This window comes from Rhinoraja longicauda, chromosome 1 (genome assembly GCF_053455715.1).
Source record: "Rhinoraja longicauda isolate Sanriku21f chromosome 1, sRhiLon1.1, whole genome shotgun sequence".
Lineage (NCBI taxonomy): Eukaryota > Metazoa > Chordata > Chondrichthyes > Rajiformes > Arhynchobatidae > Rhinoraja > Rhinoraja longicauda.
Window position 1 is genome coordinate 37060328 of NC_135953.1, and position 17404 is coordinate 37077731.

The 17404-nt window shown below is 41.1% G+C and overlaps 1 protein-coding gene across 1 annotated transcript in view; it reads right to left on the bottom strand.

Moving 5' to 3' along the window:
- nol6 (nucleolar protein 6 (RNA-associated)) overlaps positions 1-17404 on the bottom strand; it is an 87695-nt gene that overhangs the window by 56126 nt on the left and 14165 nt on the right. The window contains exons 6-9 of the mRNA XM_078430714.1: positions 16409-16543; positions 11284-11447; positions 10330-10450; positions 920-978 (exon numbers count right to left, since the gene is read on the bottom strand). Of these exons, the coding sequence (XP_078286840.1) occupies positions 920-978; positions 10330-10450; positions 11284-11447; positions 16409-16543 (479 nt within the window). The remainder of the gene's footprint in view (positions 1-919; positions 979-10329; positions 10451-11283; positions 11448-16408; positions 16544-17404) is intronic.

Here is a 17404-nt window from a genome sequence, read left to right on the forward strand (position 1 = left end):
ATTCTCAATCAGTACCCCGTTCCTGCCTTCTCCCCATATCCCCTGACTCTGCTATCTTTAAGAGCTCTATTTAGCTTTCTCTTGAAAGCATTCACAGAATTGGCCTCCACTGCTTTCTGAGGCAGAGAATTCAACAGATTTACAACTCTCTGACTGAAAACGTTTTTCCTCGTCTCCGTTCTAAATGGCTTACCCCTTATTGTTAAACTGTGGCCCCTGGTTCTGGACTCCCCCAACATTGGGAACATGTTTCCTTCCTCTAACGTGTCCAATCCCTTAATAATCTTATATGTTTCAATAAGATCCCCTCTCATCCTTCTAAATTCCAGTGTATACAAGCCTAGTCGCTCCAGTCTTTCAACATACGACAGTCCCGCCATTCCGGGAATTAACCTAGTGAACCTATGTTGCACGCCCTCAATAGCAAGAATATCCTTCCTCAAATTTGGAGACCAAAACTGCACACAGTACTCCAGGTGCGGTCTCACTAGGGCCATGTACAACTGCAGAAGGACCTCTATGCTCCTATACTCAACTCGTCTTGTTATGAAGGCCAACATTCCATTGGCCTTCTGCACTGCCTGCTGTACCTGCATGCTTCCCTTCAGTGACTGATGCACTAGATCACCCAGATCTCGTTGTACGTCCCCTCTTCCTATCTTGACACCATTCAGATAATAATCTGCCTTCCAATTCTTACCACCAAAGTTATTGATAGGTATTTCCTCACATTTCCACTGATAGCCTAGTAAATCTTCCCTGCACCCCATCAATTAAGCATAATTGCATATAGTACTCTAAATGTTCTTTAACCAAGGTTCAATTATAGATTCAGTGTAAATTCACTATTTTTGCTGTTTCATCATTGCATTTTTAATGTTGCAAAAGCACCAATACAAAACACAAAATGTCATCTTACCGCTGAATCATCAGTGCCCTGGAAAAGGCTGATGCCATTTTGAGAGAGATCAGTAACAGCTAAACAAAATTAAAAAGACACAGAAGCATTAGAGAAATGTAAAGATCAGGTATTAAACTTCACGTAGTCACAATGGGACACGGGCAGAGGGTCAGAAATCTCTGCCTTTATCTGGTCAGGGCGGATGGAAGCACAATACCCCCAAATATTAAATCATAAGGAATAAAAATAAAATTTGGCCATTCGGCCCATCTACTCCGCCATTCAATCATGGCTGATCTATCTCTCCCTCTTAACCCTCAAATAGCCATTATTTAACCTGCCAGTCTAATCACCAAGAATCTGCAGGTTGAAATACCAACAAAATGTCAACCTGCTTAATGTTTTTTCTTGTATTTTCTGCTTCCGTTTATAATTTTGAGATCTGTGGTATTGTAACTTTGCTGATGATCAACAATAAACTTTTCATGCATTAATTAGCTTATCATATTATAAGGTTTCTCAAAATTCCACTCAGAGGCAGCTCATGAAGCATTCAAATGTAAATGTAATTAATTAAGAATTTCTTCTTGTACAGAGCGAGATAGGGAAGAAAATAAAATCCAAGGAATGGTAACATGACTCGGGTGGGTTTAAACAAGATTAGCAGGGGGACGGGATCCAGTGCGGGATTGACGCAGGTGTGAGGCTGGAAGCCAGGATGGAAGGTGATGAAAGCCAGTTCAGCCATAGGAATGGCAGGAGCACAGCAGGGAACGAAGGACTGTTGGATTTGTTTTAATGCAAAAGGCCAGACAGGTAAGGCAGATGATCTCAGGGCGTGGATGGGTATGTGCAACTGGGACAATGTAGCCGTTACAGGAAACTGGCTAAGATAGGGACAGGACCAGCAACAATAATAATAATAATAATATATTCCTTTATTCGTCCCTCACCGGGGAAATTTAGTGTTACAGCAGCAAAGTGGATAGCAAGAGAGCAAGAGATCATTCATTATAAATAAAAAATACATAGTCATCAGTTTTCTGTGTGTTCTTGGCTGTTATTGTTGACTCGTCTGCTGGGAGCAGTGCTGGTTGTGCAGTCTCACAGCAGCGGGAAGGAAGGACCTCCTATATCTCTCCTTCATGCACTTGGGGTGAAGGTGTCTGTCACTGAAGGAGCAAAGTGCAGTGACAGTGTCCTGCATGGGATTGGAGTCGTTATCCAGCTGCGATGTTAGCTTTGTCATCATCCTCCTCTCTCCCACCACCTGCACCAGGACAGAGCTAGCCTTCCTGACCAGCTTGTCGAGTCTCTTCCCTTCCGCATCTCAGTTCTAAATGGCCTACCCTTATTCTTAAACTGTGGCCCCTTGTTCTGGACTCGCCCAACATTGGGAACATGTTTCCTGCCTCTAACGTGTCCAACCCCTTAATAATCTTATACGTTTCGATAAGATCTCCTCTCATCCTTCTAAATTCCAGTGTATACAAGCCTAGTCACTCCAGTCTTTCATTAGCTACCCTCCAATCCACAGGAACTGATCCTGAATCTATAGAACATTGGAAAATGATGTCCATTGCGTCCACGATTTCTAGAGCCACCTCCTTAAGTACCCTGGGATGCAGACCATCAGGCCCTGGGGATTTATCAGCCTTCAGTCCCGTCAGTCTACGCAACACCATTTCCTGCCTAATGTGAATTTCCTTCAGTTCCTCCGTCACCTTAGGATCTCTGGCCACTAGAACATCTGGGAGATTGTTTGTATCTTCCTTAGTGAAGACAGATCCAAAGTACCGGTTCAACTCGTCTGCCATTTCCTTGTTCCCCATAATAAATTCCCCTGCTTCTGTCTTCAAGGGACCCACATTTGCCTTGACTATTTTTTTCCTCTTCACATACCTAAAAAAGCTTTTACTATCCTCCTTTATATTATTGGCTAGTTTACCCTCGTACCTCATCTTTTCTCCCCGTATCGCATTTTTAGTTATCTTCTGTTGCTCTTTAAAAGAGTCCCAATCCTCTGGCTTCCCACTCTTCTTTGCTATGTTATACTTCTTCTCTTTTATTTCTAATGCTGTCCTTGACTTCCTTTGTCAGCCACGGGTGCCTCTTACTCCCCTTAGAATCTTTCCTCCTCTTTGGAACAAATTGATCCTGCAACTTCTGCTTTATTCCCAGGAATACCTGCCATGTGTGGGGAGTAAGAGGGTGGCGTGTTTAGATGGCCTCACAGGAGAAAACAGCAAAAGCAGCCACCACAGTGGCACCGTGGCCGGCTCTGTTGAACAGTGGGGTAGGCAAGAAACGGTGAGCGGGACCCTATAGTCAGGGAAATAGACAGGCATTTCTGTGGCTGTAAGCGAGACTCCAGGATGTGTGTTGCCTCCCTGGTCCCAGGGTCAAGGGTGTCTCTGACCAGGCACAGATCACTCAGAAAGGGAAGGGTGAGCAGCCAGAGACTGTAGTGGAATATAAAACGACTCTTTAAAGATTATGAAAGTTGTAGGGCCCTAACAGCATTGACGGGCAGTGGAATCTTGGAGCCCAAATCCACAGTTCCCTGGACATAAATAGATACAGTGAACATAAGTAGAAAGAATGGTCAAGAAGGGATGTCTTGTCTTCATCGGTCAGGCCATTGAGTATAACAATCAGGAAACAATCACGTTGCAGCTTTGGTTAGGATGCATTTGGAGTATTGCATGCAGTTCTGTTTGCCCCATAACAGGAAGGATGTGGAGAGAGTGCAGAAGAGATTTACCAGAATGCTGCCTGGATTTGATTTTAGGTTTACAGAGAGGTTGGACAAGTTGATAAAATTATGAGAAGCGTAGTCAGAATCTTTTCCCCAGGATAGCTTGTCTGCTACGATACATTCCACCCTAACATGCAAAGAATTTGCAAGCATTGAGAAACTGAACTAAATTCAAGAAGAGTACTCCCAAGATTTTTTTTAGATTTAGATATACAGCGCGGAAACAGGCCCTTCGGCCCACCGGGTCCGAGCCGCCCAGCGATCCCCGCACATTAACACTATCCTACACCCACTAGGGACAATTTTTTTATTTTTTTTACATTTGCCCAGCCAATTAACCTACATACCTGTACGTCTTTGGAGTGATATAAGACTGATATAAGACGAAACTGAGCTAACATGTTCCAAGAGTTAAGAAGTGGAGGATGTCAAATGTTGAGACAAACAAAATCAACTTGCGATCGTTATACTTGGAGAATGCAAGAAAGATGTGGCAAGTTTAACTTAGAAATGTAGAAACATCTTCCGGTGGCGCTATGCTCTGATAAAGCCACGCGTCAACTAGCTCTGAAGAAAATCCAATCTTAAAGGGGAAAGAACGGGACGGGTCCACTGAAATTTGCCGATAACTTTCAACGAAGGGTGAGTGAAGTCATTAGACCGTGACTCCTACCGTTTATATGTCGATAAGTCGCACTCCCCCGTTAAAAACTGCTGCAAAACGAGCTGGCAAGGCCAGGCTGCCGGAAGAGGAATCAGGTCAGATGGAAGCATCAGCCTCAGCCTCAATTCCAGTGCCGACCCAAGAAGAAATTCCCAAACAGTCTCGAAAGCCTAGGCCTAAAAAAATTGGATTGGAGGAATTTCGAACCATAGTTGGTGAGGAGCTTTCAAGTATGAAGGATGATTTTCAAGAAATGAAAGATGAATTAATATCGTTGAAAGGATTGAAGGGAGAAATATCAACTATCATCAGTGAGAAGTTATCATCAGTGAAGAAAGAAATATGTGATAGTATGAACGAACATATGGTGGAAGTAAACTCTAAACTACAAAAGCTGGATTCCGACTTTACCAGTAAGTTGGAGCATATTACTACTACGGTACATCAACATGACGAGGCTATACGCGAGTTGGAAGTTCTAGCTGAGACAAGCGCTGAAACAACAAAAAGGGTATTAACGGAGACTCAACGCCTATCTGATCTACTAGCGAAAGTAACCGAGAAATGCATTGACTTAGAGGGTCGCTCTAAACGTCAGAACCTAAGGATTGTTGGAGTTAAAGAAGGCCAAGAGAAAGATTAAAAAACCTCTGCGATTTCACTGCTGAACTCCTACGGGATGTTTTGAAACTGGACACAAAACCTTTGCTGGATCGAGCCCACAGAGCACTGAGAGCTCAGCCAGCTGCTGGCGCTCCCCCAAGGCATCTGATATTAAAGGTACACTACACTCACGTCTTAGAAGATATTCTGTCGAGAATCGCTATCAACAGCGACAATATCCGTATTTTTAGAGATTATCCTGCTGAGGTGGTTAAGAAAAGAGCACTTTTTAATGAGACAAGATCAATTCTGAGGAAGATCCCATCGCTCAGATTCGGAATGTTGTACCAGGCCAAACTGCGAGTCACCTACAAGCAGACAGAAACCTTTTATACTGATCACAATAAAGCATTCAAATTCGCCCGAGAGATTGAAAACTCGCAGAAGGGATGAATACCACTTCACGGCTGTAATCACTTTTAACATTTAACTAATACACCCGAGGGGGGAAAACTGGCCTATTTTGGATTAAATTCCTTTGGGCCTGTCCTGTTTATTTCCCCTTGCTTCTAAAAATTTTTATTTTTTTTAAACCGGAGCTAGTATTAATTTTGTCACAAGCTACGGAAGTCCTTAAATTTTTTGCCACCATAGGGTGGCTTTCACTAACTGCACTAATTGTAGTTGTAGTTTTAGATGTTTCTTTTCTTTTCCTGCACTCTTTTAACTCTCTACGTTCTTATCTTACTTCTAATTTTTTTCACTATGTTATTATTAAGTATTTATATCATTTTGGGAGATACTTTCGGGTGATACTCCGAATATCACAAAAGACCACCCAACCTCCACTCAAGAAGAATGCTATGGTTCGTGTGACAAACCATTTACTTTATCACAGACCATTTAATCTTTAAGATGCAAGATACTACTACGAAATCTGGGGGTAAAGGTATTACATTTTGTAGCTGGAATGTCAAGGGCATTAATGAACCAATCAAAAGAGGTAAAGTACTTTCACATCTAAAATCAATTAATGCTGATATAATGTTTCTTCAGGAAACCCATCTCAAAAACGTGGCACATAATAGACTGAAAGGCAAATGGATTGACAAATTATTTCATTCATCATTCTCCTTTAAATCAAGAGGGGTAGCCATTTTAATCCGTAAGGGTATACCATTCAAACATACCTCTTCTATTGTTGATACTGAAGGTAGATATGTCATATTAGTGGGTGAACTGTATTCTACAAAACTGATATTGGTGAATATCTATGCACCAAACTTTGACAACCCTTTATTTTTTAAGAAAATATTTAATACTATTCCAGAATTTGGACAATACAATTTGATAATTGGAGGAGATTTAAATTGTACATTAGATCCGTATTTGGATAGATCGTCAACTCAAATGAAAATAAAATCCAAGTCATGTGAATTATTAAATTCATATATAAACAGTGCAAATATAAAAGACGTTTGGAGAATTGAAAACCCCTCAGGCCGTGAGTATTCTTTTTATTCACCAGTGCATAAAACATATTCAAGAATTGACTACTTCTTAGTGGACTCCAAACTGACTTCCTTATACGTATAATTCAAAATATCATAACATTATTATATCCGATCATTCCCCTCTAACATTTAGGGTAAAACTACAAGGAGTAACGGAGAAACAGACTAATTGGAGATTCAACCCACAAATCTTAAACGAAACAGCATGTTACGACTATCTTAACCTGCAGATTAAAACCTTTTTTCAGACAAATGACCTCCCTGAAACATCTGCCTCCCTGCTTTGGGAAACATTCAAAGCGTTTGTGAGAGGATGTATTATTGCCTTTCAGGCATCCCAAAACAAGAAGAACCGAGCTGAACAACATGAGCTAGAAAGACAGATAAAACAGCTAGACACAACAAACGCGATCGCTCCTTCTATTATAATACATAATAAAATTGCTGCTCTTAAATATAGGTTAAATCATATACTTTCAGCTCAAATCTTAAGGCTTTTTCAGCATACTAAACAAATATATTTTGAATTTGGAGATAAGCCACAGAAATTGCTAGCTCGACAACTCCGTAAATTAGAAGACGAATCCACAATTCATAAAATCAGATCAGACAACGGAGACTTGCTTAAATTACCCAAGGACATTAACGAGAGATTTTTGCAACTTTATCAGACATTATACTCATCAAACATAATAGATAACCCTGCAAATATGCAAAACTTTCTGCAGAAATGTAACCTCTCTGGTTTAAATGACAATGAGAGAAATTTACTGGGCGCAGAAATAACTACGAATGACATTGAAGAGGTCATTAAGTCCTTGAAAAATGGGAAGACCCTGGGTCCTGATGGCTTAAATAATGAATTTTATAAAAAATTTAGTGACTTGATCTCCCCACGCTTACAAACTGTATATCATATCATATCATATCATATATATACAGCCGGAAACAGGCCTTTTCGGCCCTCCAAGTCCGTGCCGCCCAGCGATCCCCGTACATTAACACTATCCTACACCCACTAGGATACTCAAATAGAATATTAAACGAAGACTTAGCAATCATTTCGCTAGACGCTGAAAAAGCATTTGATCAAGTGGAATGGCCCTATCTTTTCTCCGTGATGGAAAAATTCCAACTCGGTGAAAACTTTTGCTCATGGGTGAAACTTTTATATAAACCTCCAACAGCTAGAATATTGACAAACCAAATGTTGTCACCAAAATTTCACTTATCCAGAGGTTGTAGACAAGGATGTCCACTATCTCCGCTTTTATTTGCCCTTGTTATAGAACCACTCGCCGAGAGTATCAGATCACACCCAGACATTCACGACTATAACACTAAACATACAATTAACAAAATTTCCTTATATGCGGATGATGTACTATTATACATCACAAACCCTGAAATTAGCATTCCGAATTTACTAAATCTCATAACTCAATTTGGCTCATTCTCCGGATATAGAATTAATTGGTACAAAAGCGAAATCATGCCAATTACGGAACAAAATCCGGCTATACTTCAACAATTCCCTTTTAAAATTGCCTATGAAAAGTTCAAATACCTTGGAATCTACGTGACTAGGAAATATACTTCTTTATTTAAATCAAATTTCTCTTCTTTAGTTACTAAATTACATAGAAATATCCAATTTTGGAAAACACTCCCCATTTCACTAGCTGGTCGAATTAATGCTATAAAGATGATCTTCCTCCCACAGCTACTATACTTATTTCAAGCAATTCCGATACACCTTCCAAAAAATTTTTTCAGAAAAATTGATTCAATTATTACTAATTTTATTTGGGATTATAAGACCCATAGAATAAATAAAAGACATTTATGCAAGTCTAAAACTAATGGAGGATTCACTTTACCAAACTTCCTATTTTATTACTGGGCGGTTAATATTAAAAATATAACCTTCTGGCTGAACGACATTGATCGGCAACCAGATTGGTTAAAGTTGGAGAAGGAGGATTGCTTACCATTTGACATTGGTGCGATCTTATTCGCCCCAATAACTTTGAATAAAAAAACATATGGAGGAAATCCGATTATACATAGTGTTATCCGTATTTGGAAACAATTAAAACTCACTTTAAAATTGAGTAATTTATCTCTCTTCCTACCCATTGCAAATAACCCTTCTTTCAAACCGTCCGTCTCAGATAGAGGATTCATTCAATGGAAAAGTTATGGAATTAAAATGGTGGGAGACCTCTATCATAAGGGAATTTTTCTCTCTTTTCAGGAATTACAACAGAAGTATGGATTACATGCTAATATTTTTTTTAGATATTTACAAATCAGAGATTATGTAAAATCACATACACAAGAATATAGATTTAGAGGCCCAGGAATTCTTGATGAATGCTTGAACCGTCACTACAATACAAATAAATTAATATCTTATATTTATAACACTCTTTTAGATACCGACATTCCGTCACCAGAATCATATAGACGAGCATGGGAGGACAAATTGGCTCAACCCATAACGCAAGACATATGGGACGAAAGTTTACAACACATACATCAATGCTCGTTAAACACTAGACACTCATTAATACAATTTAAAATATTACACAGATTACATTATTCGAAGACAAAATTAAACAGGATCTTCCCAAGTATCTCTCCTATTTGTGATAAATATCAATTTCAAGAAGCCAATTTAACTCACACTTTTGTGACTTGTACAAACATGCAAAATTTTTGGATCGATATTTTAAAAATCATTTCTAAAGTTATCGATAACCAACTGGATTTAGATCCAAAATTAATAATTTTAGGATTATCAGAACACATTACAAACTTTACACTAAGTCAGAGACGCTTTCTTGACTACAGTTTAATAACTGCGAAAAAATTAATACTTAAATTTTGGAAAAAACCAGTAACCCCCACAATTAAAATGTGGATTATGGAAATGACCGAGACCTTGCATTTGGAAAAAATAAGGTTTGCCTTAATTGACAAACCAGATCAATTTTTTTTAATATGGTCTCCATTTATTGAATTTTTAAAAAAGTAAATGGGTTTGTCACAAAACTAAAATTTAAAACTAAAGTTAAAACTTGAGTTTAGGGTTGGATGTACAACTATACTCATTAACTCCCGGATCTATCCCCATAATCTTTATGTTAGTAATTCTCTTTTTTCTTTGCTCTCTCTCTATTAGTTTATAGTCTTTTTTTCCAGCCTCTTTTCATCTTTATTTTTTCTTTAAAAATTGAAGCTATGTAAGAACTCTATAACCAGTTTGTCGTTTATTATTATTTGTACATATGCTTTAAAAAAATTAAAAATTTTAAAAAAAGAAATGTAGAAACATAAAAAATAGGTGCAGGAGTAGGCCATTCGAGCCAGCACCGCCATTGATCACATTGAATGGTGGCGCTGGCTCGAAGGGCCGAATGGCCTCCTCCTGCACCTATTGTCTATTCAATAGCAGATCATCGAAAATCAGTACCCCGTTCCTGCTTTCTCCCCATATCCCTTGATTCCATTAGCCCTAATATCGAACGGCACGGTGGCGCAACGGTAGAGTTGCTGCCTTACAGCGAATGCAGCGCCGGAGACTCAGGTTCGATCCTGACTACGGGTGTTGTACTGTAAGGAGTTTGTACGTTCTCCCCGTGACCTGCGTGGGTTTTCTTCGAGATCTTCGGTTTCCTCCCACACTCCAAAAACGTACAGGTATGTAGGTTAATTGGCTGGGCAAATGTAAAAATTGTCCCTAGTGTGTGTAGGATAGTGTTAATGTGCGAGGATCGCTGGGCGGCACGGACTTGGTGGGCCAAAAAGGCCTGTTTCCGCGCTGTATCTGAAATATGAAAATAATAAAATAAAAATATGGAACTCTCTCTTGAATACAACTTACCCAAGAACTGAAGGACGTTCCGCAGCACCTGGTACCCACTCATCATTTTGTTTAGTTTCCGTTTAGAAAGTAAGTATGCCACTAGCATGGAAGCTACAAATCCATTAAAACTCCCATAGCCCTAGAGATCATGAAAAAATATTTTTTTATTTTCCACATTTAAATTGAACATTAAACTGCACATTCTTGGGGGGTATTTACAATCAAATATTTAAGCATAATTAAGTAATGGCAAATAAAATGTGCAAGAAGTGTAATCCTTTCATGGGTAGAGTTTAATTTCTCATTCGCTTCAGATTTAAACCACCATCTTAAGAAAACACAACATACATTAACTAGCACATTTCCCAGCCTATGGCTCATGGAGCATTCAGATCAATGATAGCAGCAATGTTACATTAGACCTTGAGAGGATCTCTCTAAACTAACTAAAGACATATGTTATTTTATTGAAATTCTCTTCCGGTTGCAAGCTTTTTGATATAACCTACATGTCATCAAAATGCTACTCCATCAACCATTGGTTTACAATTAAATTAGAATTATGGGCGGCACGGTAGCGCAGCGGTAGAGTTGCTGCTTTACAGCGAATGCAGCGTCGGAGACTCAGGTTCGATCCTGACTACGGGTGCTGCACTGCAAGGAGTTTGTACGTTCTCCCCGTGACCTGCGTGGGTTTTCTCCGAGATCTTCGGTTTCCTCCCACACTTCAAAGACGTACAGGTATGTAGGTTAATTGGCTGGGTAAATGTAAAAATTGTCCCTAGTGGGTGTAGGATAGTGTTAATGTACGGGGATCACTGGGCGGCACGGACTTGGTGGGCCGAAAATGCCTGTTTCCGGCTGTATATATATGATATGATATGATATAAACTTATTTTAAAAGGAATAAATATGGTGAAAGTTTAACAGCTAAAGTCTATCCAGGTTCACTAAAATGTTATGTCATCCTACCTTGTTAAACTCCCTCTGAAGGAGCCACACTTTAAGAATTTCAATTCCATCTTTCATTCCAGGAAAGTCAGTGGCAATATTGAAGAGAAAATTAAGATGTTGCTCCATCACCAAATCAATAAGTATGCTGTTATTATAGTGGGGTGTCGGAGGATCATCATTTCCTGAAAATATAAATAATGTCTATTTACCCGCTTGCCACAAAACATGCTCATTTTCTCCATTTGCAAATGCAATGCTTACCAAGAAAGTCATGAATAATCTAAGTGTGAAATATCAAGATTCAAACACAGCACAAAATCAACCAGGCTGCATTGATCAACACCTTCCTCTGTGTCTCTAGGATTTGAACAACCCAGAATAGACACTTCGAAGCATTGAAAAAACACCACTGACATTGTCTTTGCAAAGACCTTCAAAACCACTGGCAGGATATGCTGCAACGTCAGCATCAGAATCCTCCTCTGGACGAACATCCTAGCATTGAAACAATAATTATCTTCAGTCGACACCACTGGACAGTGTTATTATTGATAGTTTCCCCAGGATGGCTTCAGTCATAGACACGACCTGTTGTAACAAGAAAGCCTTTTCCCTTTAAGAAGCATTGGCTCCTCCAAGAAGCATTGGCTCCTTTAAGAAGCATAATACAGTTATCAATGGTTCTCACAAAAGGACATTATGTCCTGGAGTAACTCAGTGGGTCAGGCAGCATCTCCGGAACACATGGATAGGTGACGTTTCGGGTCGGGACAATTCCTCCAACTTGTCACTCAGGACGTTTGGCTACTCCTTGTCCATATAACCAATGATAGGTGCGTTTAGCACTGGCACATTATTGTAATGCATTAGCAGCACCAAATTAGCATACCTCTTTTGCCGTCAAGAGATCAGAATCCCTATTTAAGTACCATTGAGAATAGCCTCCACTGGTAATATTTACCTCAATATTGTCATTTTGAACTTTTTTTCTTAATTTCCTTTTTGCAAATGATTAATTCGTGATTGTTTGTATAGAAATTCTGCAGAAAAATTAGCCTTGAAAAAAAATAGCTGATTGGTAAATTGCAAGGGCAGCAGATATATTCTTGGAAAATCCATTTCAGAGCTGAGTAACCTTTGAAGGCCAACATAAAGTCATTTATTAAATGCCACAATTAGTAGCTAAACTTCGAATAGCAGTGCAGTCGAACGTAATATTAAAGGCTGGATGGCCAACCTGTTAATCAATGGCTTCCCATCTGAGACCAACAGCCAAGAGAGTTTGGAGTCAAATTGAAACACAAGGAACTGCAGAGGCTGGAATCTTGATCAAAATATAAAGTGCAGGATCAGGCATCTTCTGTGGAGGGAAGTTATGATACAACGTTTCGGGTCAGCACCCTTCTTCAGCCTTTTTGGAGTAACGATAGAAAGCAGGAAATAACGAGGTTGAGCGGGAAAATGCCTGGCAGGTGATAGGTGGATGCATGTGAGAGGGGTGGTGGGGGGTCGATAGGCAGATGGTTCGACAAAGACCAGAAATTAAGACAAAAGATGTGAGATAAGAATAGAAGAGGCGAGAATTGTTAAATGAGAGGAATGCATGCAAGTGGAAGAGGCGCGGAAAGGAAGAAATGGGTGCAAGTACAGGTGAGGCACAGGGAAGGGGGCACAGAAAGGGTTGCATGTAGGTGAGTTACCTAAAATTGCAAAATTCAATGTTCATACTATTGGATTGTAAGCTACCCAAACGGAATGAGGTTTTGTTCCTCCAGGTTGCTTGTGGCCTCACTCTGGCAATGGAGGCTGCCCAAGACAAAAAGGTCAGTATGGGAATGGGAAGGGGTGTTAAAATTGGAGTTCAAATAGCAACTGGGAGATCCAGCAAGCCTTGGCAGACTGAGCACAATGTTGAGCGAAACAGTCGCCAAGTCTACACTTGGGCTCGCTGATAGAACAGAGACCACATCAGGGACACCAAATGCAGTAGATGACAGTAGAGGAGGTGCACATGAACCTGTCTCACCTTTAAGGACTGCTGGGGTCCCTGTATGGAAGGGGGGGGGGGGGGGTGGAGGAGGTAGATGAACAAGTAGATGGATAGAGCTGAGGAGTGGGGGTGGGGATGATTTACAGATGGGCAGAGTAAATGATGACTAGAAGTGAAAAGGAGACAAAATGGTGTCAGATAAGGAAAGAAGAGGGGTTAAATGTAAAGCTGGACAGAAGAATATGGATGGAAGTAGAAAATCGGTGCAGGAGGAGGCCATTTGGCCCTTCGAGCCAGCACTGCCATTCATTGTGATCAAAAGGAGGAGATAAAAGGGAAGTATGGAGCCTGGAGATGAGCAATGGAGGGGTTTAGATTTATTATTGTACTGAGGTACAGTGAAAAGCTTTGTTTTGCATGCTATCTAATCAACTCCAGGACGGCACAGTGGTAGAATTGGTGCTTTACAGCACCAGTGACCCAGGTTCGATCCTGACTATGGGTATTTGTCTGTACAGCGTTTCTACCCGTGACCTGCATGGGTTTTCCCCGGAGTTCCTGTTTCTTCCCACACTCCAGACATACAGGTTTGTAGGTTAATTGGCTTAGTAAAATTGTAAATTGTCCCTCGTATGTGTAGAATAGTGTTAATGTGCAGGAATCGCTGGTCGGCTTGGACTCGGTGGGCCGAAGGGCCTGGTTCCGCGTTGTATCTCTAAAAACTCGCATGATATATACATAAATACAATCAATCCAAACTAACTACAATACGCAGGGAAAGAAACAGATTGGAGAACATAGTTTTCAACATTGTAGTGCAGCAATTCCAGAGATAAAGTTCAATAGGGTAGAGGTGAATCAGACTGTCCCTAGCTTATAGAAGGAATTACAGAAAACCGTTAAGAGGGGAAGAAGCTATTCCTAAGTTGGGCGAATGCTTTCAAGCTTCTGTTTCTTCTTGGAAGGAATGCCCGGATTGGAAAAGATCTTTGATCAGGTTGGCAGCTTTCCCAAGGCAGCGTAAAGTGTAGATTGAAATAAGTTAGGCAATGTTGCCGGGGGTATGTTTAGAACGAGGACTTTTCAAAGTAACCAACACAAAAGCAGGAATAGCTGGGGCCCATTCGGGTACTCACGGCTACATCTTTGATTCAAAGAAAGTGAGAGGAGTCAAAAGGGAAGTTGTTACAGGTGAGGACAAATTCTGCCCGGCAGAGGAGAGAGTTAGTTGAGGGAAACTGATTGGGTCTGTGTTCAAGAAAGAAGCAGAGGGCACTGAGCTTCCTGATGGGGAATAGAGGCATAAAGGCAGCACAGGTGGCAGAGTTGTTGCCTTACAGCGCCAGAGACCTGGGTTTGATCCTGGCTATGGGTGCCGTGTGTTGGGAGTTTGTATGTTCTCCCTGTGACCTGCAGGATCTCTGGTTTCCTCCCGCACTCCAAAGACGTACAAGTTTGTAGGTTAACTGGCTTGGTATAAATGTAAAACTGTCCCTTATGTAGGATAGTGTTAATGTGTGGGGTCACTGGTCGGCGCAGGCCGAAGGGCCTGTTTACGTGTTGTATCTTTAAACTAAACGGACCAGACATCCATAGTGATGAAGCAAAGGAGGCTTAAGAAATGATTTATCGCAGTGGTGAGGAGCGTTTGAGGCGTTTCGGATGCAAGTCAGAAGGGACTTGACAAGGGAGAGAAAGCTAGAATCAAGGTATTTGGAGATGTTTTCAATGTGGCAAGAGCACACGGCAGTCCTGCTTATAGATTTTGGGAAGGAGCCAGAAATGGGCAGTGCGAGGTTGGGGGAAGTACAAGGTTGTAGGCTGCAGAGTGCAGATCATCAGAGGCAAGATCTGGAATGGCTTGAGAGATAGTGACCTGGTGTTTGCCTATGTGGCCCTGCTCAAGGGTAGGTAGGTGGTGTACAGGAGCTAGCGGCTGGCCTCAGCACGGTAAAGGTCAGCCTCTCAGGCCACAACAGCATCTCCCTTATCAGCAAGTTTGAGGAAAATATTGCGATTGCTGTTGAGTATGCATTCAGTGGAGTGGGCATTATTAAGCCCACTATTAAGGACATCAATAAGGAATTCTTAAGGGATTGTACAGGCTAGATGCAGGAAAATTGTTCCTGATGTTGGGGACTTCCAGAACCAGGGGTCACAGTTTAAGAATAAGGGGTAGGCCATTTAGGACTGAGATGAGGGAAACTGTTTCACCCAGAGAGTTATGAATCTGTGGAATTCTCTGCAACAGAAGGCAGTGGAGGCCAATTCACTGGATGTATTTAAGAGAGAGTTAGATGTGGCTCTTAGGGCTAATGGAATCAAGGGATGTGGAGAGAAAGCAGGAACGGGGTATTGATTCTGGATGATCAGCCATGCTCATATTGAATGGCAGTGCTGGCTCGAAGGGCTGAATGGCCTACTCCTGCACCTATCTTCCATGTTTCTATGAGTGGAGAAGTCGACAGTTGATGTTGCATATACGGTCAGAGTGCAAAGGTTGAGAGAATGGTGAAAGTCAGCAGGGGGAGTCCATGAGGAGAAGGAGCGTTGAAGGCGGGAGAAAGGATTATCACAGGAGGCGAAGACTCCTGACCAGCGAAAAAAGCCCAGAGACGGAGGAGGTGGAAGCAGAGCTCCACATCATGGCGGTCTCAGAACTCATTGAGGTGTGGGCGTATGTGTACAAAGGCAAGGCCTCTGCTTTGGTCTGGCTGCTCGGCATTGGAGCGGGGGAGGCCAAGAAGGACGGTGAAAACTTGACAGGGTTTGGAGTTGGGCGTCAGACACAGGGTCTGAGGAAGAGCAAAGTCCAAACAAATGTCAGGCGATCTATCTGTTTTACATGGAATCTCTGTTGCTTTTCTATTTTATCTAATGTTCCTATGACCATGTCCTTCATAAATCATTTCAAATAATTCAGTTCCTTGATAACACTTAAGCTTTCAAAACTTAAACTTGACATCACTATGGATCAACAAAATTTATCTCGCGCTCTCGCCAACTCATCAACCTTGGTGAGAATTTGCTTTGCCCAAATCAAATCAGCTTTGCAACTTAAGAAAACTAACAAATTCTTGAAAGCTACTGTATGAAGCCACCATTACCATTACATGATTGAAAAGGGAACATGATAAAGATCGCAGCACAAACCTCCTTCGGCAGCCTCTTGATCCAGAAACCAGGACACACGAATGTTGTTTCTGCTGGGATGAAACCGAGTCAATTTGAAGAAAGAAGCAGGAGCACAGGGATGGAGCCTCACTGTGACAAGCTTCTCATCCTTACCTAGAATTAAAACATGATTTACTGAGGGTCTGACAATTTTACTTAACTAGAAAATGCCCCCCTTTAGCTATTTAAAGTATTTTTCAGTCATTTAAAAACAGATTATTCCTAGCCTTAACATAACATCAATGTTATCAATAAATTAGACCTGCTCTTCACAAAAGCACCATGGGACACTAGACTTCTTGATTAGTAAGGGTGTCAGGAGTTACGGGGAGAAAGTAGGAGAATGAGGTTGAGAGGGAGAGATAGATCAGCCATGATTAAATGGTGGAGTAGTCTTGACGGGCCAAATGGCCTAATTCCGTTCCTCTAATTTATGAATTATGTGGCAAAATGTTCCTATGGCACAGATGTGCTCGGAACGTCTGCCTTTCTCCTTTGACTTTACGGAAAAATAAACTTTTCTGCCACAGAAAAAAAGTTAGTTCGGAGGCGCACTTTGAGCACAAACTGTGAATAAATACTTGTTCAAAATGCTGAACTAAAAAATGCAAGAAACTCTCAGCTGATCAGGCAGCATCCATGAAGTTAACATTTCAGATCCACGACCTTTCGTCGGAACTGTTCTGATGAATGGTTCTGGGCTTGTAAGGTTAACGGTTTCGGATTCCACAAATGCTGCCCGACAGAATCCGAGAAGCATAGCCTCAGAGTGCCCGCAGCATAGAGGACAAAGACAAGAGAAGCTAGGCCTGTCCTCCCTGGAGTGGAGGAGGTTAAGAGGGAACATGATTGAGGTGTAGAAAATTGACGGGTGGAGATAAGGTAAACTGCAGGAAACATTTTCCCTCGATTATCATAGATTTAGGTTTAAAAGTGAAACAATTTAGGGGAAATGCAAGGGGATCTGCTTCACCC